This window comes from Nycticebus coucang, chromosome 14, assembly GCF_027406575.1.
Source record: "Nycticebus coucang isolate mNycCou1 chromosome 14, mNycCou1.pri, whole genome shotgun sequence".
NCBI lineage: Eukaryota > Metazoa > Chordata > Mammalia > Primates > Lorisidae > Nycticebus > Nycticebus coucang.
The window spans coordinates 14,417,756-14,444,696 of NC_069793.1; the positions used below are offsets into that span (position 1 = coordinate 14,417,756).

Here is a 26,941-nt window from a genome sequence, read left to right on the forward strand (position 1 = left end):
TTAGGACAACCTGGCTCTATTGAGAATTTTTCTCAGGGCCTCCTTCACTTCCTGGTTCCTCAGGCTGTAGATGAGGGGGTTCAGCATGGGGATCACTGTCGTGTAGAACACAGAGGCCACCCGGTCGTCCACCGAGGACCGGCCCGAGTTATCCCGCAGGTACATGAAGATGAGGGTGCCGAAGAAGAGTGACACAGCCGTGAGGTGGGAGGCGCAGGTGGAGAAGGTCTTGGCCCGGCCTCCAGCTGAGCGGATCCGCAGAATGGCCGCGATGATGAACGCGTAGGACACCAAGATCACCACCATGCAGGCGGGGATGACAAAAACGGCGAACACAATAATCACCACTTCCTGGGTGTAGCTGTCCCCGCAGGTCAGCTTCAACAGAGGAGGAAGATCACAGAAAATAAAGTCGATCTCCCCGCTTCCGCAGAAGGACAGCGTGAAGGCGGAGACTGTCCGCACCAGGGCGCTGCAGAGGCCGGCAGCGTAGGCCGCGGCCACCCAGCCCAGGCAGGCCTCGTGCGTGACAACGCTGACGTAAAGCAGGGGCTGGCACACTGCCGCGTAGCGGTCGTAGGCCATGAGCGCCAGGATATAGCAGTCGACAGAACCAAACAAAGTGAACAGGAAGAACTGAGCCACACAGCGCATGTAGGACAGAGCTGCCCTGCGCTCCTGCAGCACGGCCAGCATCTGAGGGACGGTGACAGACGAATAGCAGATATCCATGAGAGACAGGTGGCTCAGGAGGAAGTACATCGGGCTGTGGAGCCGGCGATCCGTGCAGATCAAGGTGATCATCCCCAGGTTTCCCAGCAAGGTGATGAGATAGATGCATAAAAAAAGCAGGAAGAGGGGGAGGGCCCATTCGGGGCAGTCCGAGAACGCGATGAGAAGGAACTCGGTCACCAAGGTGAGGTTGGTCTGTGCCATGAAACCAGCGGTACCTGGGAGAACCTGGAGGAGAACAGATTAGGAAACTGTGCCTAAGATTCAACTGTATTTCCAATTTACACTTATCTAACATGTACTATGGACAAAATATGCCAGGTGCTAAATGGAGCTTTAGAGACAGCTCATCTTAGCTCCTGCCTTCAAAGGAATCCTGTGACTTAGTCATCTTAGTATGTCAAGAAACAGATACAGTAAACATTTTTTAGACCAGGAGGGCATATTCACCCATCTCTTTTGCTAAGTCACCAAGCTCTGAGACAAATCTTCCCTATGGCTCCATTAGACAGGGATACATGTTCTCTCACCTGCTGAGGAACTGCCCATCTCAGGACCCTGTCTGTTTCTCTCCGTGACCACAGCTCATCCCTGATTTCAAACATTCATCATCCCTTGCCTCGTCATCTCTTACCTGGATCAAAACAACAGCTGTGGAACTAATGGCACTCTCTGCCTTCCGATTTGCTTCTTGCCCGTCCTTGCTCTTCATTCACGGTGGCCAGAGTGATAATTCTAAGACTTTAACTTAACCCCATTCTCATCTTCCTGTTAAAAATCCTGCCATGGTGCCCCATCACCATGAGATATTATTTAACTCCTCCACATGCTGGGAATGCTCTCTGTGAGCTCTCCCCAACACCACTTCTCAACCTCCCACATTCCTCTCTAGCCATGCGGAGTTACTGGCACCTTCTCCAATGCCCCCATCTTCTCTCATGTCTCTGCAGTTTCGGCAGAACACCCTTGCTGCCCAGAAAACCATCTCTTTTCCATCCCAAAGGGAACACGGCTCACAATAAGGCCTTAATATTATCTTGTGGAATGGATAAAGTCACCAAGTGAAATACCAAGCACCTTGCAAAGGGAAAGGTATTCTGCACATGTTCAAGTGATTATTTTTATTTTTGTGAAAGTATTTAAAAGCATAAAATGCCTGAAGTCTAAGAACTCACTAAAATTGACCAGTAATCGCAGAGGTCATAAGCCATGCTTGGGCTTACACTTCTACACTCAACCTAGCAATGTGCTTACTGAACAGAGCTGCTGTCTGAACTAGAGGCCCTTAGTTTAATTGAAATGAATTTTGTAGTAACTAATATTGTCCTTAATAGAAAACCAACTCTATTCTAAGTAATGTATATAACTAACTCATTTAATCCCTACAACCTCTTTATGATTCAGGAACTTTTCTTATCTTCATGTTACAGATGAGCAAAATCAGACCAGGAGTTTAAGGACCATGCCCAAAGTTGCATAGAACTGACCCTACAAACAAACTGCACACAGAAGCGCTATTTACCTTAAAACAGGATTTCACATGCATCACGTGGCTATTCCAACAGCCCCTATCAAGAAATGTCCACCATTAGGTAAAGAAATGTAAATACCAGCACCACGGTCTGTTAGTTTATGAAGACTGATGGAGAATTTTGAGCTCACAGATAGAAAGCCCTTTGGCACAGTTGATATGCAGCAGAACAGAGAAGACATTTCACCTTCTTTACAGCATAAGACTCTGGAAGCTAGACAAGTGTTGGACTGAGCTATTGGAAAAAATGCAAAAGGAAATTGGATCTGATGATCTGAATTGGGCATGAGCCAAGAGTACCAGGTGGGTTTCCTCACCTGAATTTCATGTTGCCTTTACCCACCCCATCCTCTTCTCTCTTTGTGCACTATTTTTCCTTAGGCTCTGAAATATCATTTCTCCCCTAGTGCTTAGAGGAGCATCCTAAGGGTGTGAGGGAACAGGTGCTGCACTGGGTTTCAGGAGATCTGGTGGTTCTTGCTGCCCTCCCAGACCTGCTCATCTGTGATGTTTGGAAAGCCTCTTGCACCTGCCATGCCCTTCTCTGTCCCCCCACATCCCCTGCAAACACAAAATGTGAATTGGTGTAAGGAAACAATGGCTTACATGCCTGATAGTCAGTCTCTGAACACTACGATCCTCCAGATCTTTTTAAGCTGTTTCTTTTCTGTCAAGGACTCCCTTTATATTCTTTTTGTTTCCATGATCTTCTAAATCTAAGATGCATTTTTCACCCTGGTTCTGTTCAATTCCTGGCTGGAACAGCAGATTTAGGGGAACAGCTTCATCCCATGGGCTCCCAGCTCCAACCCAACTCCCTTTGGAGAAGCCACTAATAGTTGCTACAAAAGTTCTGAAGCCTCCACTCAATGGCTAAAGTGGTCTCTAAGGAAAGGCAATTATTGTTCATGTGGGTTCCTCACAAGGCACCTGGTCCCTCTCATGAAGGAGTAGAGAAGGCTTCCCTCCCCGTCCCAGCTCCCAGAGCCCTACCAGTGGGGTTTAAAGGCCTGAACGCCAGTTCTACATAGTTCCCCAAGGAGGTAAATGTCTCTGGTTTTAATTTCTCTGTTCAGAACAATGTCTGAAATTATGTCCATTATTCCTATCACCAGTGTGGCCATATCCTGGAAGAACAGCACTTTGTGAACACAGGCTTTGCTCAATGTAAGTCAAGAGGACTAAGTGAGCCTCCTAACCAGAGACCTCAACAACACACATCCTGTCTCCTTTGCCCTCTCTGGGAGTCAAGTGTTCCATTAAGCCTTTCATTAAGTCCTTTCTCCCCTCTTATATGCAAATGAAACCAACAAAACCCTGGGATGCTGCCCAGAGGAGAAATTGGCAAGTTCTTATTGGCATGGCCTTTGCCAGCTCTCTGCATTCTTGACACACTAGTACTTTTTCAGCCCCCAATTCATGGACATTGTGTTAAATCATTGAATTTCAACATATCTTTGGTTCAAAAAAGGAAAAAGGGAAGAGGAAGATGAATAGAATAATTGTTTTCTTTGGCAGTTTTGGGAACCCAGAGACAATGAGACCACATAATTCACTGATTCATCACTGTGCTAAGAGTTTTAAGTGAAAAGCAAGAGATACTAAATGAAACGAAAAGAAAAACCACAATGACTATCTATAAGAAATATGCAGCCTAACAAATGTGATCATTATCCATACTACAAGATAGACATTACTGAACTCTTATTCAAGGTATGAGTTAGATGCCCTGGGGATCCAGTGTAGGGCAAGATTTCTTACAGGTGAGGTGAATCACAGAGGGCTTCCAAGAGGAGGTGAACTTTGACAGTCAGTTTGGACAGAGGAGCAGTGGGAGAGTGATAGGCAAAACTCTTCAGGAAAGGGAAAGAACAAATAAGAACAAATGCAGCATGACCAAAAGCAGATGGAATGATGAGTGGCACCTTGGAGGCAGCACAGGACAGTCCTAGATGAGTCAAGTCCAGGGCTAGGGGGAGGTAATTGAAGCACCAGCTCAAGCAAATAAGTTAAGGTGGTGCCAGAAACCTTAGTAAACAACAGAAATAATACTTTATTGTAATACTTTTAAAAATCCAAATCAATGCAAAAAAAAATCTATGATGAACAAAACATCAACATTTTAAATAGAGACAGCACAGTGTCACAGCTTCTTCTTTGCCTCAGTCCCCAACATGGCTTGGTGCAGCGCTGGTACCAGGAGATAATCTTAGAAGGGAGGGCAAGATCAAGGGCTTAGCAAGTGCCCATCTGTCAGTGGGTAGCCCATTCCTCTCCTCTTGATTCTCCACATAGAAAAAAACAATGCAGGAAGCCCAACTTAACAAGATCAAATATTTGTAGAGTATCTTTAACCATGTCAAAGTACTCACTTCTTCATGTATTCTTTTTCTATTTCAGATTAAAATGAGGGTACATACAATGAGGTTATATTGGTTTTTTTGAGGTTATATTGTTTTAAAAGTAAAATAAAATCTATACTTTTTGTCCTTTGTAAATTTATTCTTTATTCTGGATAAAATCTAGAACCTATCCTCAAAATTTTTGAGGACATTCAAAGACTTACTATTGGATCTTAATCCAAGATGGCGGCTGAGTAACAGCTTCCATGCAACAGGGCCTGGTGAGTCTGGGGAGATAAGACTCCATGCATCTCTGTCTGGTGAGATCTGCCTATAATAATCCCTTTGAGGATACAGGGAGTCATCAAGGGACTTCTGGATCCTAAGAGGAGGACAAAAACAGTGGGAAACTGGCAAGTAGTTGCATGTGTTCGATCAACCTAATCCCGCGGGCAGCCATAAGTACAAGCAGCAGTGAGACTACAAACCAGAAAGGCCTTACCTGTGAACTGTTTCAATGTTTTTGGACTTGTCACTCAGTTGAACTGCCTTGGGGAGAGCTTGAGCAGGAGTGCAGAGAAGTTTGGGCATTGTCTAGGGCCCCTGACTGAGCCGCTGAGCCAGACAGAGCTAATAGTGTTCGGCTGTGGGCCACAGGGAGCCATTGTGAGAGAATTGTCCCAGCCAGCTCCGCCCTCAGGGTCGCAGAGCAAAGATTAGGCAGGAGCTAGTAACCTAGTGACTGAGCAGCCTAAAGGCGGGGACTGAGCTGCCTTACAGCCTTAACCCTCAGGGGCAGAGTGAGACCAGTTTTGGCACACTGGAGCCTGGGGCTGTTGCCCTGGGTAGAGTGCCGTGGCGTCACAGCCATAGTAACCTCAAATTCCTGGGCTTGGAACCACCTGGACCTCCATAAGAGCTGGGTCACAACACCCAACCCATGACCCACACCTGCCAGGCCTCCACATGCCTGACCAGGAACTGTGGGAGCCATGCAACCCTGTGTCCTCTCTCCTGTACCCTCCCTGCCTCCACACCGGCTGCTCATCTGGCCAGGGACTCTGGTAGCTGCATGCCCTCCAGAGCCCTCCCTGCCTCTGCACAGAGCCCTTCTCCTGGCCAGAGACTGCTGGAACCTTGGGCTCTCTGTGCCAAAGTCACTGGGTGCCAGGCACTCCCAAAAACATGTGCACCACCTCCTGCCCTGTTGCTGGATCCAGGTGTGTCACACTCCAGAGCTGCTTCCACAACCAGAATTCCCCAACCCCAGAGGAACTACGCAGGGTCACTCCCTACAAAGATCCAGCAACAATAGAATGATCTTGCTGGGGTCTAATCTTGGAGAGACACCTCCCCAACTCTGAGGATGGCCAGAGGCATCGGTGAAAAACAATTATGAGGTGAAATCAACAGAAAAACTCTGGCAATATGAATAATCAGAGTAGATCAATTCCCTCAAGGATCAATGGGGCAGACACAGCACAAGATCCCATGCACAAACAAATAGCTGAGATGTCAGAAATCGAATTTAGAATCTGGATAGCAAATGAGATCAAATTAGAATTCCAAGCAGTAACCCAAAAAATATCTCAAGAATTCAATGAATTCAAAGACCAAATGACCAAAGATTTTGACACATTGAGACAAGAAGTTGCAGCCCTCAAAGATCTGAGAAACACAGTAGAATCCCTCATTAACAGAATGTAGCAAGCAGAAGAAAGGATTTCTGACATTGAAGACAAAGCTTTCAAACGCTCCCAAACTCTCAGAGAGGAAGAGAAATGGAGAGCAAAAACAGATCACTCCCTCAGAGAGCTCTGGGAAAATTCTAAAAAAAAAAAAAAACAATATTCATCTTATATGGATCCCCAAAAGCGACAAAGTGGCTTCACAAGGCACAGAGTCCCTTCTCCATGAGATTATGAAGGAGAACTTTCCATACATGCCAAGAGATCCTGAAATTCAGATAGCAGACAGTTTCAGAACTCCAGGATGACTCAACCCAAATAAGACATCCCCCAGACACATCATAATCAATTTCACTAAAATTAATATGAAGGAGAAAATTCTGAAAGCAGACAGACGAAAGAAAACCATCAATTACAAGGGCAAGAATATTAGAATAACTGCAGATTTCTCTGCTGAAATCGTTCAAGCTAGAAGAGGATGGTCATCGACTTTTAATCTCCTAAAACAAAATAACTTTCAACCCAGGATCCTATACCCAGCTTAACTGAGTTTCATTTATGTCAGAGAAATTAAATACTTCAATGACATTCACACGTTGAAGAAATTTGCCATAACTAAACCAGCTCTCCAGGATATTCTCAGACCAATCCTCCATAAAGACCAGCATAATCCTCCACCACAAAAGTAAACCCACCCAGAAAATTTTGATCAAATTCCAACTTCCACAGTCACAAAAGAATTAAAAATGTCCACCGGACTCTTGAAAGGCTTATCAATATTCTCAATTAATGTGAATAGTTTAAATTGTCCTCTAAAGAGGCACAGGTTGGCTGACTGGATACAAAAACTCAAGCCAGATATCTGCTGCATACAAAAATTGCATATTACACTAAAAGACAAATATAGACTTAAGGTGAAGGGATGGTCATCTATACTCCAGGCAAATGGAAAGCAGAAAAAAAACAGGCATTGCAATTCTATTCACAGACGCAATAGGCTTTAAACCAACCAAAATAAGGAAGGATAAGAATGGACACTTCATATTTGTTAAAGGCAATACTCAATATGATAAGATTTCAATTATTAATATTTATGCACCCAATCAGAATGCTCCTCAATTTATAAGAGAAACTCTAACAGACATGAGCAATTTGATTTCCTCCAGTTCCATAGTAGTTGGAGATTTTAACACCCTTTTAGGAGTGCTGGATAGATCCTCCAAAAACAAGCTAAGCAAAGAAATTTTAGATTTAAACTTAACCATTCAACATCTCGACATAACAAACATCTACAAAACATTTCATCCCAACAAAACTGAATACACATTCTTCTCATCTGCTCACGGAACATACTCCAAAATCGACCACATCCTAGGCCACAAATCTAACCTCAGCAAACCTAAAAAAAATAGAAATTATTCCTTGCATCTTCTCAGACCATCATGGAATAAAAGTTGAACAATAACAACAGGAACCTGCATACCCATACAAAAACTTGGAAGCTAAACAGCCTTATGCTGAAGGTTATAGACGAGATTAAGAAGGAAATCACCAAATTTTTGGAACAAAACAACTATCAAGACATGAATTACCAGAACCTCTAGGATACCACAAAGGCAGTCAGAGAGGGAAATTTATAGCACTGCAAGCCTTCCTCAAGAGAACGGAAAGAGAGGAAGTTAACAACTTAATGGGACATCTCAAGCAACTGGAGAAGGAAAAACACTCCAACACCAAACCCACCAGAAGAAAAGAAATAACCAAAATCAGAGCAGAATTAAATGAAATTGAAAACAAAAGAATTATACAACAGGTCAATAAATTCAAAAGTTGGTTTTTTGAAAAGATCAATAAAATAGATAAACCTTTGGCCAACCTAACCAGAAAAAAAAAAAAAGAGTAAAATCTCTAATTTCATCAATCAGAAATGGTAACGATGAAATAACAACAGACACCTCAGAAATTCAAAAAATCCTGAACGAATACTACAAGAAACTCTACACTCAGAAATATAAAAATCTGGAAGAAATTGACCAATACCTGGAAGTATGCCACCTACCAAGACTTAGCCAGAATGAAGTGGAAATGTTGAACAGGCCTATATCAAGTTCTGAAATAGCATCAACTATACAAAATCTCCCTAAAAAGAAAAGCCCAGGACCAGATGGCTTTACGTTAGAATTCTACCAAACCTTTGAAGAAGAACTAGTACTTATATTACTAAACCTCTTCCAAAATATAGAAAAAGAAGGAATATTACCCAACACATTCTATGAAGCAAGCATCACCTTGATCCCCAAACCAGGGAAAGACCCAACAAGAAAAGAAAATTATAGATCAATATCACTAATGAATATTGATGCTGAAATACTCAATAAGATCCTAACAAACAGAATCCAACAACACATCAAAAAAATTATACACCATGACCAAGTGGGATTTATCCCAGGCTCTCAAGTCTGGTTCAATATATGTAAATCTATAAATGTAATTCAGCACATAAACAAACTAAAAAATAAGGACCATACGATTCTCTCAATTGATGCAGAAAAAGCTTTTAATAATATCCAGCATCCCTTCATAATCAGAACACTTAAGAAAATTGGTATACAAGGGACATTACTTAAACTAATAGAGGCCATCTACAGCAAACCCACAGCCAATATCGTATTGAATGGAGTTAAATTGAAATCATTTCCACTTAGATCAGGAACCAGGCAAGGTTGCCCATTGTCTCCATTGCTCTTTAATGTTGTAATGGAAGTTTTAGCCACTGCAATTAGGGAAGAAAAGGTGATCAAGGGTATCCACATAGGATCAGAAGAGATCAAACTTTCACTCTTCGCAGATGATATGATCGTATATCTGGAAAACACTAGGGATTCTACTACAAAACTTCTAGAAGTGATCAAGGAATACAGCAATGTCTCAGGCTACAAAATCAACACCCATAAATCTATAGCCTTTATATATACCAACAATAACCAAGCTGAAAAAACAGACAAGGACTCTATTCCATTCACAGTAATGCCAAAAAAGATGAAATATTTGGGAGTTTATCTAACAAAGGACGTGAAAGATCTCTACAAAGAGAACTATGAAACTTTAAGAAAAGAAATAGCTGAAGATGTTAACAAATGGAAAAACATACCATGCTCATGGCTGGGAAGAATCAACATTGTTAAAATGTCCATACTGCCCAAAGCAATATATAATTTTAATGCAATTCCTATCAAAGCTCAATTGTCATATTTTAAAGATCTTAAAAAAATAATACTTCATTTTATATGGAATCAGCAAAAACCTCGAATAGCCAAGACATTACTCAGAAATAAAAACAAAGCAGGAGGAATCACACTACCAGACCTCAGACTGCACTATAAATCGATAGTGATCAAAACAGCATGGTACTGGCACAAAAACAGAGAAATAGATGTCTGGAACAGAATAGAGAACCAAGAGATGAATCCAGCTACTTACCATTATTTGATCTTTGACAAGCCAATTAAAAACATTCAGTGGGGAAAAGATTCCCTATTTAACAAATGGTGCTGGGTGAACTGGCTGGCAATCTGTAGAAGACAGAAACTGGACCCACACATTTCACCATCAACTAAGATAGACTCTCACTGGATAAAAGATTTAAACTTAAGACATGAAACTATAAAAATACTTGAAGAAAGTGCAGGGAAAACTCTTGAAGGAATTGGCCTGGGTGAATATTTTATGAGGAGGACTCCCCAGGCAATTGAAGCAGTATCAAAAATACACTACTGGGACCTGATCAAACTATAAAGCTTCTGCACAGCCAAGAACACAGCAAGTAAAGCAAGCAGACAGCCCTCAGAATTGGAGAAAATATTTGCAGGTTATACCTCTGATAAAGGTTTAATAACCAGAATCCACAGAGAACTCAAACATATTAGCAAGAAAAGAACATGTGTCCCCATCTCAGGGTGGGCAAGGGACTTGAAGAGAAACTTCTCTAAAGAAGACAGATGCACGATCTACAAACACATGAAAAAAAGCTCATCATCCTTAATCATCAGAGAAATGCAAATCAAAACTACTTTAAGATATCACCTAACCCCAGTGAGAGTAGCCCACATAACAAAATCCCAAAACCAGAGATGTTGGCATGGATGCAGAGAAAAGGGCACACTTCTACTCTGCTGGTGGGAATGCACACTAATATGTTCCTTCTGGAAGGATGTTTGGCGAATACTTAGAGACCTAAAAATAGACCTGCCATTCGATCCTATAATTCCTTCACTAGGTTTATACCCAGAAGACCAAAAATCACAATATAACAAAGACATCTGTACCAGAATGTTCATTGCAGCCCAATTCATAATTGCTAAGTCATGGAAGAAGCCCAAGTGTCCATCGACCCACGAATGGACTAGCAAATTGTGGTACATGTATACCATGGAATATTATGCAGCCTTAAAGAAAGATAGAGACTTTACCTCTTGCATGTTTACATGGATAGAGCTAGAACATATTCTTAGCAAAGTATCTTAGGAATGGAAGAAAAAGTATCCAATGTACTCAGCCCTACTATGACACTAAATTATAGCTTTCACATGAAGGCTATAACCCAACTATAGCACAAGACTATGAGGAAAGGGCCAAGGAAGGGGAAAGGAAGGGAGAGGTTAGGGTGGAGGGAGGTTAATGGGTGGGGCCACACCTACGCTGCATCTTAGAATGGGTACAGGCAAAACTTACTAAAGGCAGAATACAAATGTCTACATACAGTAACTAAGAAAATGCCATGAAGGCTACGTTGAACAGTTTGATGAGAATATTTCAGATTGTATATGAAACCAGCACATTGTACCCCTTGATTGCACTAATGTACACAGCTATGATTTAACAATTAAAAAAAAAAAAGGCTCACTATTACGTCTGCATGGCTCTCCATTTTCCTGCTCCTGAAAGCTTGTGCCCACTTCCCATGAGTGACTATTCACCCTTCCTTGCCCTACATCATACCAAGCAAGAAGCAGGGTCTTTTTTCTTTTTCTTTCATGCTCTAAAGCAAAATTAACACAATGTTTGTTCGAGTAACAGACTTCAGTAAAGATTTTATAGAAAAGGTGGGAGATTTACATACTATACAGAATTGGGGGGGGGGGTTAGAATTGAATAATCGATGCCATTCTAAAATTTCCCAGCCACTTTGTCCTCACTCCACCTTACTCCACTTTGTCCTCACTGCCTGCTACCATCTGACTCCATCACTTTCTCCACTGACATAATCTTTTGTCCTTATCTGTCTTCCACCAGTTCCAAAGTCTTCCAAATCTCTTCTACCCGATCAATTGAGAGAAGACTCAAAATTCTTCATACACTGTTATGCACAATAACAAAATATCTTCCATTTAGGCCTTGAATTGTAGGTTCTTAAAGGTAATTATCAAGATGTCTTTTATTTTCTTCAACAAGGGCAAAATTTTCTCTGTAGAGGAAAATTAGGTCAAACTTCAGCAAACTTTTGGGTTTTTTACTTTTATCATACCAGAAAAGGATTCAGTGCTCAAGGAAGTCTGGGAGGCTGGGTTAAATGAAGTTAAATAGCTGTCTTAAGTAGAGGATTTCTCAGAGAGTTTAGTATGAGAAAATATTTTATAGGTCTCCAAAGTGCAAAGTAGCAATTCTCAGAAATATTTCACCACGGAGGCCTTAGTTAGCTACTGTAATATAATAAGCACCCAGAAAATTCAGCAGCAAACAATAATAAGCATTTGTTCTCACACTCAAAGGTTTCTGGGTCAGCCAGGGGTTTAGCTTACTAAACTAGGCTTGGCCTCTTCAGCCAAGCTGCAAAAATTGGTCCCGAATCTGTTTCACATGTCCCTCATCATCCTTGGATCAGTAAACCACCTAGGACATTTCTTCTGAAAATGCAGAAGTGCAAACAGGCAAAGCCCATTACTGAAGCGCATTGCAAGTCTTTGCTTGCGTTAGGTCCACTGATGTCTCATCAGCCACCTCAAGCCACAGGGTCGAGCTCAGCCTCCCAGAGTGGGAGAGCTTATTACAAGTGAGAGAAGAGTAGAGTGAATATTTTCTGAACAATAATCCAGTCTTCTTACCATCCATAAATGCTCCTGTCCTACTTCCCCCAACCACATGCAAAATACTTTCGTCAGCACCCTCAGACATCACCCCACATACACAAATGTCAAAAAATTACATCATCAAGATCAAAATCTAAGATTTTGTGATCCTCATCAAGTCCAGATGCAGCTCCCCTGTCTACAGGATGATGAACTGAAAGACAGTCGAATGCCTGCTCAGAAACACCCCAAATGTACTGGTGACTCCGGCAGGATAACATCAATAAACACTCCCATCAGAAAACGGGAAGAATGTCAGGCAGGTGGCAGTCTTTGGTCCACAGCAGCTCTGAAGTCCTCCCGATAAAATATCGGCATGTCCCTGGGTACAAAATACGCCTTGCTGGGTCATGAATCTGAGCCCTTGGGCAAGGGTGGGGAAGGGGGCACAGGCAGTCAGGAAGAAACTTCCTTTTCAGTGTTCCCATGGCTCTTAGAAAATACCAGAACCATGATATATATTTTCATACCCCAGAGTACCTTAATCCTAAACGTAAATAGTTTCTATTTTTTTACTTATCTCTGTCAATTACTATTCTTTAACCACATAGAGTTTACTAAGAGAAGGCATGAGTTTTAGGTAACAGTATGGGTTCTGGAGTTACTCCATCTTTTTCTAGCTCTGCAATCTTGGGAAATATGCAAGATCTCTCTATATATACTTTAACTTCCTCATCTATAAATTGGCCAACCTCAAATTTATGGAGAAAATCAAATAAAGGGGTACCCTTCACTAAGATACCCTAATCTGGCTCAATGTCCTCCAGACAACTTCCAAATTTAATCTTTTCTTCTATTTCTTAGTCTGGAACTATCTACCTTCAATGACATTGTAGTACTGCAATTACTTGCAGATAGCTGTAAAACTTTCTATCCGGGTTTTAATGAATGTAGAACCCGCTAATGATAATTGTGATGACCACAGAAATAGCATCCCTGAGTGCCAACTATAGGCCAGGCACTATGCCAAGCATTTCACATATAACTTCTCACTTAAAAATAAGATTATAAATCATTCGAACTAGATGTAACATTTCTAATCCTATAAGAAAATATCCTTGGAGATGAGAAAGCACTCCTTTATTGGACCGGAGTTCTCATAAATCCATTATGCAATTGTCTCCTCATCATCTTCCTATCCCGTTTCACTCTTCTCTGGCTCAGCGTTAATGCTACCACTGACGTCAGCCTTCTCTGCTGTTGCCATTGCCTGATTGAATTTCAGTATTTCTCTCCATTAAAATATGGAGTTTCTTTGTCAATATTCTGCTTCTGTCTTTCATTGCTTTCCCTGGATCTGAGCTTCACGGAAAACTTTTTGCTGGAAGCTTCTCCACCTCTGGGGTCCTGGTTCTGTGCCTAGCGTATATGAGCACCTGCAAACGATAACAAGGGCCCAGATGGTTGGTACAACAGAGGAGGTTGTGGAGCATTCTGCAGAGCTGTGAAGATAATTAGAACCACTTGGCTTTATCAAGCACTTTCCTCGGGGCTTCCTTTACCTCCTTGTCCTCAGGCTGTCACATCGGGAAGTTCAGCCCCAGCTCACTGCTGTATAGGACATGGTCACAGCCTTTCCCCTGTCATCGCATGCATGGATTAGAGCTGGAGTCTCCGCAATCAACCCAGCTGCAGTTATGCATGAGACCAGGGTTGGGGGAGGAAGCCTTTGCCTAGAAACCCTTTGTGCAGATGTCTAGATGTTTAGATGGCCTTGTTGCTGGCCAGGTAAGAGGGCAGAATCACAGCAATTCTAATCAGAATCGAATACAGAGCAAAGAGGATAATCAGCAGCGGCTAGAGGAAGCTATCACCTGGCTTGCTGTTGACAACAGTGGAAGTCACAGAAATGAAACTAAGAGATGAGGGCAGGAAAGGAGAGCGAGAAGGTGTGAAGAGTTCACAGTCACTAGCTTCTGCCAGACATCGTGGGGGACATGATGCAGCATAAAACAGGGGTTGACAGACCCACAAAATAATCACAGACACATCTGAAAATCTGGGTGGTATTTCCAAAGATGAGACCTTAATGCCAGTCAAACAATATTTTGAGATATTTTTAATTTAATTTTTTATTACATCATAACTGTATACATTTATGGGGTATAATGTGATGATTCGATTTACAATTTGGAATGCTTAAATCAAACTGATTGACATAACCATCACCTCACTTATTTTTTGTGGTAAGACATTTATAATTTACTCTTAGTTATTTTGAAGTGTACCCTTGCATTGTACACATTAGGTGAGTTCCCACCAGTCACCCTTCCCCTCCTATCCCCCTCTCCTTCCCTCTCCCCTCCCTCTTGTTAGACTATATTTGTGTTTTATCATTTGTATGAGAGTGTAAGTGTTTATATATTGGTTTCATAATATTATTGACTACACTGGATACTTTTTCCCCCATTCTTGAGATACTTTTACTAAGAAGGGTATGTTCCAACTCCAACCATATAAACATAAAAGATGTAAAGTCTTTTTAATGGCTGCATAGTATTCCATGGTATACATATACGACAGTTTGTTAATCCTTTCATGGGTTGATGGGCCTTTGGATTGCTTCCATGACTTGGCAATTATGAATTGGGCTGCAATAAATATTCTGGTGCAAATGTCTTTGTGGTAAAATGATATTTTTGAGATTGTAAGCACTTGTTTCCCCTGCCCACCAACAATGATTCCCACCACCACACCTAACACCTTGTGTTCTTTAGAGCTCTAGCTTTACCTCCAAGATTCAGAAAGCAGTGATGAACTGTCACATACGCTTCCCCTTCAGGGTTGGGCTGGATGATAGCATAAACTAAAGAAACCAATTGAATTCCTAAATAATTTTTTAATATATTAAAGAAATAATTATCCAGACACCAAAGCTTTTAATTGCAAGAGAGACTATATTGCAAGTTAAAAGATTTTACTCAGAATTCCCCAACATGAATATTTTAATATAAGGAGAACTCCTGAAAGAGTGTAAGCAGAGAGTTTATGCCACGAGTATAAAATTCACACTATGATAACTTCTCACTAGGATATCACACTATGATATCTTCTTACTTGAGGAGAGATGTTATCTGTAGAAAGGAGAGGAGAAAATCAGTAGCTATCCCAGACTACACTTGTTACCTCGAGAAGATGTCTGGGCCCCGAGACCCCAGATGAGTCCCAGAGAGGAGCAATTAGTGATATAAGTCCCCATTCCATTTTTAGAAGCATCTGGAAGAGGGGATAGTTACGCCTCACTTCCTAGACTAATGCCAAGCCTTCTAGCCATTCTCTGCACCCAACATAGAAGCTGACAAGCTGTCAACAATGGTTGAATAATCAGCGGGACCAAAACAACGTCACAGGATCCTGACACTTCAGTATAAAAAAAAAAAAGCCGAGAAGGTTGGAAAGCCAAAAGAACCCCAGGGCGGTACAAAGAGAATACAGAGTATCTTTCTTTAAGGGAGAAGCCCAGGCTGGACCATGGACAGCAGCAGCAGATAGGAGCACTTGGCAGTTAAGCAGAAAAGACCAGCGACCCCTGTCCAGAGGACAGTGAGAGCAGAGAGCAGAGCTGTACTAAATACCCTACTCCCAGGGCCAGGATGATACTAAAAGCCCCTGGGGATTTAGCTGACTCTCTAAGGGGAAAAGGGATTAGAAGAGAATTTTGAACTGACTTGAGTTTAAATCCTGAATAGACTATATATAAAACTGAATATGATTAAGTTGCCTTACTTTGGAAAGAATTTGTTTTCTTGCCCTCTCTGGGAAAAGATTGAGTTTAGTTAAAAATAAAATTTTAAGAAGTTACTTTTGTTGGACACCTGTATTCAGACTGTATATAAACCTGTTACACTTCACACAGTGTAAAGTAAAAATGCCACTAGGGGCATGAGAATCATGAAAAGAGGAGCATAAGAGATAAACAAATATCTGTTTAATGAAACCTTCAGAAGAAAATGACAAAATTAAAGTAGTAACAGAAGGAAAATTAACTTGAGCCTTAGGCCTTCAGATCCAAACAGCTCATAAAGATCCTGATACTAATATTGAAGAAAAGACACACTGCTAGACTCAAAGATAAAAAATATATGTTATTCACAGCTATGATTTAATTTAAAAATATATATATATATGTTATACATTTCTGGAAGGGGAAAAACAACGACAAAAGCAGGTGATCTATAAGGGAACAAGAAGGAGACTGCCATCAAATTTTGGGCAAAAAGGAAAGAAAAATGTCTATGAATATTAGAGAAAAATGATTTTGAATGTAGAACTTAATACTCAGTCAAATTGTTATTAAAATATGAATTAATTCTACAAGCTGCATTCCCTGATCCTAATACAAGGCACACAGACATTAACAAAGGCTAAAAAAGAGTATCCACCATTTTGACATATTGAAATAGTCCAGTCAGTTATACTTGAAATAAGGTGAAGCTCATCCTGAAATTGAAAACTATTTAGAAATAACAGACATTGATATTGTAGCAACAACAGCAAAAGAGAAAAACTAAATCTACAAGTGCGTGTATTAGACCATGAAGACAACGGCCACAAAAAAAAAACAAAATTTACATTATGAGCAAATACTAAGACACACATACAAGCAAAAGAAGCTAGAAAGAATTTATTTAAAAAATTTGAAGTAAAAAGTAATGATATATAAGACAAATTTTTAAATGGACCTGATAAACCAGGAGCTGCCTCTTTGAAATGATCAATACAATAGACAAACACATTTCCAGTCCAAAGGGAAGAGGCATAAAAACGAAACAAATAAATGACAATAGAACTGATGGATGATAAAAAGCAGTTTGTAAGATAATTTTAAATTATGAGAAAGAAAGTTGCATGTGCAGAAGGAGGCGGCGGTGTACTGACCGAACCTGAGGGGGAGGATTGTGGAGTCAGGGAGGAGGAGTAGCCAAGATGAAGGTGAAGATGCTGAGCCGGAATCCGGACAGCTATGTCCGCAAAACCAAGTTGGACTTACAGAGAGTTCCAAGAAACTATGATCCTACCTTACATCCTTTTGAGGTCTCACGAGAATATGTAAGAGTTTTAAATGCAAATGGTATTTGCCAAACCATTCCTTGCTTCCCTGGATGGTCACTGAGATGGAGTCAATTGCTTGGCAAAGCATCCAAAGAGCCTGGCTACTGTCCTTTCTGGGGCATGTGATGGAGAGGTTAGAATTTGGAACCTCACTAAACAAAAATCTATCCGTACAATACGAGCCCATGAGGGTTTTGTATGAGGAATGTGTACTAGCTTTTGTGGGACTTCTTTTTTTACTGTCGGTGATGACAAAACTGTGAAGCAGTGGAAAATGGATGCCCCAGGCTATGGATAAGAGGAAGAGCCATTGCGTACAATATTAGGAGAGACATTGTATACTGGAATTGATCATCACTGGAAAGAAGCCATTTTTGCCACATGTGGACAGCAAGTAGACATTTGGGATGAGCAAAGAACCAGTCCTATATGTTCAATGACCTGGAGATTTGACAGTATAAGTCATGTTAAATTTAAGCCAATGGAGACATTTCTTTTGGGAAGCTGTGCTTCTGACAGGAATATAGTACTATATGATATGAGACAATCTACTCCTCTGAAAAAGGTTATCTTAGATATGAGAACAAATACAATCTGTTGGAACCCTATGGAAGCTTTCATTTTTACTGCAGCAAATGAAGATTACAATTTACATACTTTCGATGTGCATGCATTGGACACTCCTGTGATGGTTCATACGGATCATGTATCTTCAGCGCTTGATGTGGATTACTCTCCCACTGGGAAGGAGTTTGTGTCTGCTAGTTTTGATAAATCTATTCGAATCTTTCCTGTGGACAAGAGTCGAAGCAGGAAAGTCTACCACACAAAGAGAATGCAATGTGTTACTTGTGTAAAATGGACTTCTGACAGCAAGTATATTATGTGTGAACCTGGGGGAAGTCAGGGTGGAGGGAGGGCAATGGGAGGGGCCACGCCTACTGTGCATCTTAGAATGGGTACAGGTGAAACCTGCTAAATGCAGAACACAAATGTCTACATACAATAACTAAGAAAATGCCATGAAGGCTACGTTGAACAGTTTGATGAGAATATTTCAGATTGCATATGAAACCAGCACATTGTACCCCTCGATTGCACAAATGTACACAGCTATGATTTAACAATAAATAATAAATTACATAAAAGGAAGAGACTAAATACTTAAAAACAAAAATTCATAAAGTATAAAAATTTATGAAATCCTAACAAAAATATTTGAAATCATAGGCCGCATACTCAAATCTCATTCAGATCTGATCTCCCAAATCAGATATCACCTATTAGGATAAATAAAGTTAGTAGCAACTATTATTATTACTATTATCATTATCATTATTATTTGGTTGGTCCAAGGAGAGTTTTTGGTGACCCACCATCCTGCAGGCTTCAGAGACGTCAGAGAAGCAATCTTTAAATACAGAAAAATCTGGGTAGCATGTCATAACTTTCCCATGCAGAATAAACAACAGAATTCTTATATTCAATCTTGTAACTTAAGAAGGTACACAATTTTGTAGATGTCAGCTCTTCAGGTAAAGAAATTTCCTAACAGAAGTGCTCACTGAGGGTCTTGGAAAGAATTTCCCTAAAGCATTACTCAGTCTGGTAACTGAGGTCAAAAAACATATTTTATAGTCTCTCCTTGGCACTGATAATGATACCAGCCTCTTCAGTCAACAAATACTCATTTACTGTCTACCCAGGGTCAGGTAATGGACTGAAGTGCGGGAAATAGCAGTGAGCCAGTTTCACATGATCTCTGCCCCATTCAAGCCTTAAGGTCTATTGGGAAAAACAGACTTCAAACAAGTGACAATACGTGGTTTGTGTCTTTTTACAAAGAGCAGACAGGGTGCTACAGGAGCAAACAACCAGCAAACAGTCTTATTGGGGGAATCAGAGGACAGCTCAATTATGTCCACAGAATTTACTGGATGGCCCTGAATGTGGGATAGACTGTTGCCTAAATAGTCCCTCCACAAAGGGGATGGATCAAGGAGTCAGGAAGCCACAGGAGGTAATATTAAATTATTAGATGTAGTTTTAAATAGAACTCTTGAAAGAAACAAGAGTGTTTCTATGCATTGCATTCCATAGACATTAAGCATGTGTTAAGTAAGCCAGGCATGGTGATAAATGTGTCTGACGTGAAGGAGTGCATTCACTCCATGGTCATTTAGTCTTCAAATATTTTCTAGTGCTTATTGTCTGCCAGGGACTGTTTTAGGCACTGAGGACACAGCAGAGAACCCTGCCCTCATGAACTTACATTCTTGCACAGTGACAGAAAAGAAAACACAAAGGGAAAACATGTATCAGATATAGATAAATGCTGTGCAGAAAAAGATTTAGTTTGCTATTTTAAATAGGGTGATTGGATCATTAGAAGTTGATATTGTAGCAAAGATTTGAAGGAATCAAAACAGCAAGTTATACAGACATCTGGCAAAGAAAGCAAGTGCAAAGGTCCTGAGGTGAGATCATGCCCCACGTGTTCAAGGGACAGCAAGAACTACAGACTCTAGCATAAGAAACAAGCCCACACAAAAAGAACTCTTTTATAATTCAATGTAACAAGTCATGATGCTAGAAATTTTTGCTAAAAAGTCAAGTGCAGCTGTGACAGAATTCTAGTGCTGGGCTGCAAAGACAATGTTTAACATTGCTGAAAGCTCCTGGCCAGCAAGGTCAATGTGAAACAGAGCCCTTGTGCACATGACAAGTAAAAAAAAATAAAAAAAATAAATTCTCTGGCAGCATTAGGTTGGGTGTGGACCAGGTGAACCTGATCAGCTCTCTCACCTGACCCCCTTCACCTTCCCCTGAGCAATTTCTTTCTCCCCTTGTTCATTGTTCTCTCTGTTTATGACCTTCTGCCCTTTCACTGATTATACTCTCAGGGTCTGGATGTAGAAAAAGACATCCAGAGCATGGAGCAACCAGACACCTGGGTCCTCCTTCCCATCCCCTGCCCCGTCCCCACAACCACACTTAATTAGCTGTGTGATCCCAGAGAAGTATCTTAATCACTCTGATTTTCTACTTCCTCATCTGTTTTTTTAATTAATCTCCCTTAAATTATAATTTAACCACCTAACAACAGGAAGCTGGAAGAATGTAATTTTATGATTCTCTTTTCTTCCTAACTCCCTCTCCATAAATTCTCACCTGTGCATCCCCCAGCCAAGCAGAGTCAGGGTGGGGAACACCCTCTGTCTGTGGGTATCCTGGCTCCATCACAACACTCTCCTACTATATTCTGCCCCAACAGGTCCCCGTCAATGGATGCCGGCCAGTCTGAGCTTCCAAGGAGAGGTCTTCTGATATTTGGATTATTTACATGCAAATGGCACCTTTCACAAAGGAATGGAGAAGCCTTCCTTTCTATCTCCATTTCTAACAGCCATAAACCTAGCTGGGCCATCACTAAGCATGGCTGAGAGAACCTGAATTCTAGTTCTGAGTTGTCCCATAAAAAGTCACCTATCTTCCAGGGTTCAGTTTCCTCAGAGGGAATAATGTCGTGAATCATAGGATCTTCTGCCATCACACCAGCTCTGACTGGGGAGAACAGGGATCCCCTCATCTTGACCCAGAGATGGTACAATGGGAACCTATTCACCTAGGGAAAGACAGTTTGCCCTCCCTTGAGGTCAGGTGCCTCATCAAGTTTCTCCCTTTTATCTTGAACAGGAGAAACCTTAGGGAAAAAATAAATAGGACAAGTGCATTACCAGGAGAAGCAATTGGCACGGTCTGCAGGTTGGCATGACCTTTACCAGTTCTCTGCGGCTGAGAAATTGTGACAATTATTCTTAGCATCAGATGCATAAGCATTTTTATGAGTCTCAAAATGCTCTACAAGTAAAAGGAAAAGAACAAGGTCATGAAGAAACCCCTTTAGCCAGGCACAGTGACTCGCACCTAGAATCCTAGCACTCTGGGAGCCTGAGGCAGGTGGATTGCTTGAGATCAGGAATTCAAAACCAGCATGAGCAAGAATGAGAATCTGTCTCTACTGATAATAGAAAAATTAGCTAGGAGTTGTGGTGGGTGCCTGTAGTCCCAGCTACTTGGGAGGCTGAGGCAGGAGGACTGAACCCAGGAGTTTGAAATTGCTGTGAGCTAGGCTGGCACCATAGCACTGTAGCCTGGGCAAGAGAGTAAGACACTCTGTCTCGAAAAAACAAAAAAAAAAGAAAGAAAGAAAGAAAAGAAACCCCTTTGACAAAGGAGGGCCTGGGAGGGGGACAGGTGGAGATGGGAGCCACCTACACATCCAGTCATGTTGTCATTTTTCATCATGAAAGGTGCTCTAGAAACCAGGGCTGAAGTTTACACACACACACACGTATTTCCTGCCTTCAAAACTTTTATAGTCTACCATGAGAAGTAGGTCATATATGTACTCGATCATTTCTACACCAGGATGGAAATTCACAGGAGACTTTCCAAGAGCGTGGCATTTAAGCTGAACCTTAAAATCAAAATTTGAGCTGGACACTTGAAATTGCAAATTTCCCTGTTCTCCTTGTCCCATCTTGTTATTCTCCACAGGAATGATTACCTTCAAGAATAAGCTATGATTTACTTATTATGTTTATTGCCTATCCCCCTCACCAAGCCTACTCCTTCCCTATCCCTCCTACCAGAGAAAAATGCATAGAATGAAAAATTGATAAGCTCTGGTAACTAGGATCTATAGAGAACTCAAATTAATCCACATGAAAAAAGCCAACAATCCCATATATCAATGGGCAAGAGACATGAATAGAACCTTCTCCAAAGAAGACAGACGAATGGCTAACAAACATATGAAAAAATGTTCATTATCCCTATCTGTTAGAGAAATGCAAATCAAAACAACCCTGAGATATCATCTAACCCCAGTGAGAATGGCTCACATCACAAAATCTCAAAACTGCAGATGCTGGCGTGGATGTGGAGAGAAGGGAACACTTTTACACTGCTAGTGGGACTGCAAACTAGTACAACCTTTTTGGAAGGAAATACGGAGAAACCTCAAAGAACTCAAGCTAGACCTCCCATTTGATCCTGCAATCCAAGGAAGGAAAAAAATCCTTTTATCATAAGGACACTTGTACTAGACTGTTAATTGCAGCTCAATTTACAATCGCCAAAATGTGGAAATAGCCTAAATACCCACCAACCCTGGAATGGATTAACAAGCTGTGGTATATGTACACCATGGAATACTATTCAGCTATTAAAAAAAATGGAGACTTTACATCCTCTGTATTAACCTGGATGGAAGTGGGAGACATTATTCTTAGCAAAGCATCACAAGAATGGAGAAGCATGAATGCTATGTACTTAATTTTGATATGAGGACAATTAATGACAATTAAGGTCATGGTGGGGGTGAGGGAAGGGGAGAGCAGAGAGAGAGGGAAGGAGGGAGGGGGTGGGGCCTTGGTGTGACACACCTTTTGGGGGCAAGACACGATTGCAAGAGGGACTTTACCTAACAAATGCAATCAGCGTAACCTGGCTTATTATACCCTCAATGAATCCCCAAAAATAAAAAAAAAGAAAGAAAGAAAAATTAAAATAAAGAAAAATTGATAAGCTCTTATATTTACAGAGTACCTTTAACCTTTCAGAACAATCCATCCATTTTTCCCTCAGAAGAGTTCTGCAAAGAACAGAGATTAGATGACTCTCCCAAATGTGCCTTCAGCTTTGCAATAACATAGATATGGGGAGAGGAGAGGTTATCCAAGGTCATCTGCCTGACACCCACCAACCTTACAGAGATGTCACTAGAATCTCACTTGGCACATAGGGAGCACTCAAAATACAAGAATTATTATTTCCTTTTTCTTGTGTCATATTTTTTCAGAAAGAAGGTATTAAATTACCTTCTCAGTACCAGCAGCTGGCACAGCAAACATTGTTCTGACTCTTTTGCCCTTCTTCCTCCTTGTGGTGCCAGAAAATCAAATCACCTTTCACTTAGTGCCCTACCTTTTAAAAAGACCCAAGGTTTGTTCTTATTTCCCGCCCCATCACCATAGTGTGGCATGGACAGCTTCGTAAATGCCAGCTCCCTCCTATTCCTTGGTCCAGAACAATTTCAATAGCATGTATTCACGAACCACAACCTGAATGCAGTTATGAGTCAGACAACCAGCTATGAGAGGGGTTCTCTTTCTACGTATCAACAGACACACTCAAACAAAACCTAACAGTTCTAAAAGATGAAAGGTGATTTTCTAGAGAAATTAGGACACTTTTTATGACTTCTTTTTACCGGTAGCTGATGACAACAGCTATATATCTCAATATATTTCCAAATTCCCAGGACATGATTCTAATTGGCTTAATCTGAGTTAAGTAAAACCCCTGGTTCAGTCCACTTGTGACCACAGGGTCACTTTGATGTCAGCACACTACAGTTACAATGAGGGTTAAATAACTATTAAGAGCCTTCCTCCAGGTCTCTTCCCTTTTCTTCTTCCTCCAAGATATACATTAAAATATTCCATGTAGGAATAGCCTGAGCAAACTAGTGAACCATCTTAGTCCAGTCAGCGTGATCAGTGCTGAGTTGTCCACTAACACCGGAACGTTGAGATCCATACCTACCTCCAGCAGAGCTCTGGGTGTCTAGGAAGCCTCCCAGCCAGGCTCTGTCAAGGAACCCCCAGCTTGGCTTGCCTGCTGGAGAAACGAGCAGGTTCTGATTAACTGCATGTATCAGTTTGAACTCTTTAGTTTCAAGTAGCAAAACCAACTACAACAAGTCTGTGCAAAACAAAAGGAAATTTATTATAAAGATATGTTATAAAGAACCCAAGCCAAGATTACAACTGGGCTGAGGATTTCCCATGAAAATCTTGTGGGAACTTAAGCAGTCTCTCCCCCTTCTCTCTCTCTCTCTCTCTCTCTCTCTCTCTGCCTTCTACCTGCTCTGCCTTGCAAAATATTTGAGTTATCACCTCCCAAGTTTAAATTTTTGGGGTTCATTCATAGTAGAACTCTTAACTCTCTCAATATATTTCCAGATTCCCAGGATGTGACCCTAATTGACTTAATCTGAGTTAAGTAAAACCCCTGGTTCAATCCACTTGTGACCACAGGATCACTTTCAGATATTAGAAAATGGCCAGGGGGGTTCCATTATTGTAGACTAGGGTGGAAGTGGAAGATGCCAGGAGGAGCTATCCCAAACTTAACATATCTAAGGGAAAATGCATGATTTCATTTAAAAAAAAAAAAAAAAACAAACTCTTCTGCTCATTCAGATCAAAAACTTAGAGTCACCGTAGATTCGCTCTTTCCTCCTATATCCCACATCAAATCTGTAGTTATCCAGCTACCTAATAGATTATCCAAAAACTTAGTGGCTTAAAACAAAAATAATATTTATTATTATTCGTGGGTTCTTTGATGCAGGAATATCTGAGGACTGGAGGCTGAAGTAACCGAAGGCTCATTCAATCACTTCTCTAGAAGTTGATGCTGGGACAGCAGAAAGGCTAGTAGGGCTGTTGGCCATCACACTCTACACGCAGCATCTTCATGTAAGTCTAGCCTTTCTCACAAAATGGTAGATGAGTTCTACAAGCCAACATCCCAAGGGAATATGAGGGCCCCACAGATGCTGCCTTCATGACACAGCCTCAGCAGGGCCACAGCAGTGATTCTGCCACATTCTATTTCGAAGAGAAAAGAGCACAGACCTCAGCTCCTGACGGTGGTGGGTACCAACATCTTATTGCAAGAATAGAATGTTGGAAAGGATGAAATTTGGTGTGGCCATTTTTTTAAAAATTAAACTTGCTATACCATCCCTCTGTAAATTCTATTAAATCTCCCTCCAAAAAATATTCTGAACCTGACTCATTCTCCACTGCTACCATCCTACAGCAGGTGACTGTCGACTTATTTTAGAGTGTGGCAATCCCTTTCAAACTGGTCTGGTTGGTTTCACACTTAAACTCCCTTCCGTCAACTCTTCACAAAAAATCCCAACTCTCATTCCCCTAGTCTACCTACATTATCACCTTCAGAACAAAATCCAAGCTCGTAATTCCGTTCATATGAATAAATTGGCTCATGATCGGCTGCCTACAATAAGAGGATGCAGTTCTGGTTTAGATGAGGGGAGTGGGATTAGTTAAAGATCCCTCAGTTCTTCCAAGCTATCACCAATCTAAATTATTTCTTAATCTGGGCTCTTGCAATTATTAGCTGTGTAGCTTCTATATTTTCCCATATGGAAAGCACCATACAAGAATTTCCTTCTACTTTGTTGATCTCAATAAAAGGTGGCAAGAGTAATCAGTACCCTAATATCCTGATATTTAGCCAAGACCACTAATGTCCCCATTTCTGAAGGCAGATGATCTGAGTCCCAGCTGATAACAGGTGGTTGTCCATTAATTCCTTTACTAGCACATACCAAGAAATAGATTCAAGATGGGGAAGTCCCCACTGTCTCCATCACTGTCTTAGATTACAACACCTTTTTTTTCTAAAGGACTTATTTTAACTCACCTTACTTCTGACATTCCTGATCTTTGCATTAGTTAAGACACTTGGATGCAAGTATCAGAAATCAATGCAAATAAATTTAAGGAGCTAATTGTAAGCTAAAAGAAGCTAATTGTAAGAACTGGGGGAATCTCGCAAGAACACAGCCAAGCTCAGAAAGCGCTGCCCCCTCCTAAATAACGAGCAGCCCTTCTCTGCCCCTCAGTGTGTGTTTCTTTGTGCCTGAAGAACTTCTTCCTTTGCAATTCGGTCCACATGACAGGATATAGCCAACCGCAGCTCCCAGTCAGACACACTACAAGTCCAGCCCCTCAGAAAGACCAGTTTTCCATAATTCCAATAACCCATTCCTGCAGAAGAATTTCAAAGTAGTCCAACTTGGATCAGATGGCCTCCCATGTCCAATGAACTATGGCCAGGAAGGTGGCACCACCTTGGTTATCAAGGTTCCATTTGCGCCCTTTTGGCAGTGATGTACCCACTAGCGGAAATTAAAGGCATTCAAGAGATTTATGGCAAGCCTTGGCAGGCTCTTCAAAATGCATGATGTAGCAAGGACCTAGACTCTTAATGCAGCTCTATAATAGACACGATTCAGAGCTGATACGCTCAGGCATGGTCCACTTCTCTTTAAACTCTCCCTGTGAGAAAGATCTGAAGCGCAGCAGACTTGGAAGCCACATTTATGTTATATGACCTAGACTTACCCAAATGAATAGCAGACAATCCACCCAATAGCGCGGCTGGTCAGATGACTCACATTCCTTCACTGGAAAAATCTAACAAAGAAACATAAATCTCATAGTTGGTTTAGCAGTAAGAACTTGAAATGATTGTTTATGTATATTTGCGAACTGGTGGCCGTGTTGAGAGGCTGTTCAAACAGAGGAAGTTGGTGAAAAAAGACACAGAAAGAGCTAGAATGAAGCAGAGATGAGTAGAGAGTGA

The 26,941-nt window shown here is 41.2% G+C and overlaps 1 protein-coding gene and 1 pseudogene across 1 annotated transcript; one reads left to right on the forward strand and one right to left on the reverse strand.

Annotated features, from left to right (window-relative positions):
* On the reverse strand, positions 1-26,823 carry LOC128565403 (olfactory receptor 9Q1-like). Its single transcript, XM_053561828.1, has 3 exons — positions 26,701-26,823; positions 24,083-24,157; positions 1-960 (listed from the first exon to the last, which is right to left on the reverse strand). Exon 3 carries the CDS (start codon positions 934-936, stop codon positions 1-3), a length of 936 nt encoding a protein of 311 aa, XP_053417803.1. The 5' UTR covers positions 937-960; positions 24,083-24,157; positions 26,701-26,823.
* LOC128564300 (DDB1- and CUL4-associated factor 13-like) lies at positions 17,382-22,052 on the forward strand (annotated as a pseudogene).
* Positions 26,824-26,941: the final 118 nt, after the last annotated feature.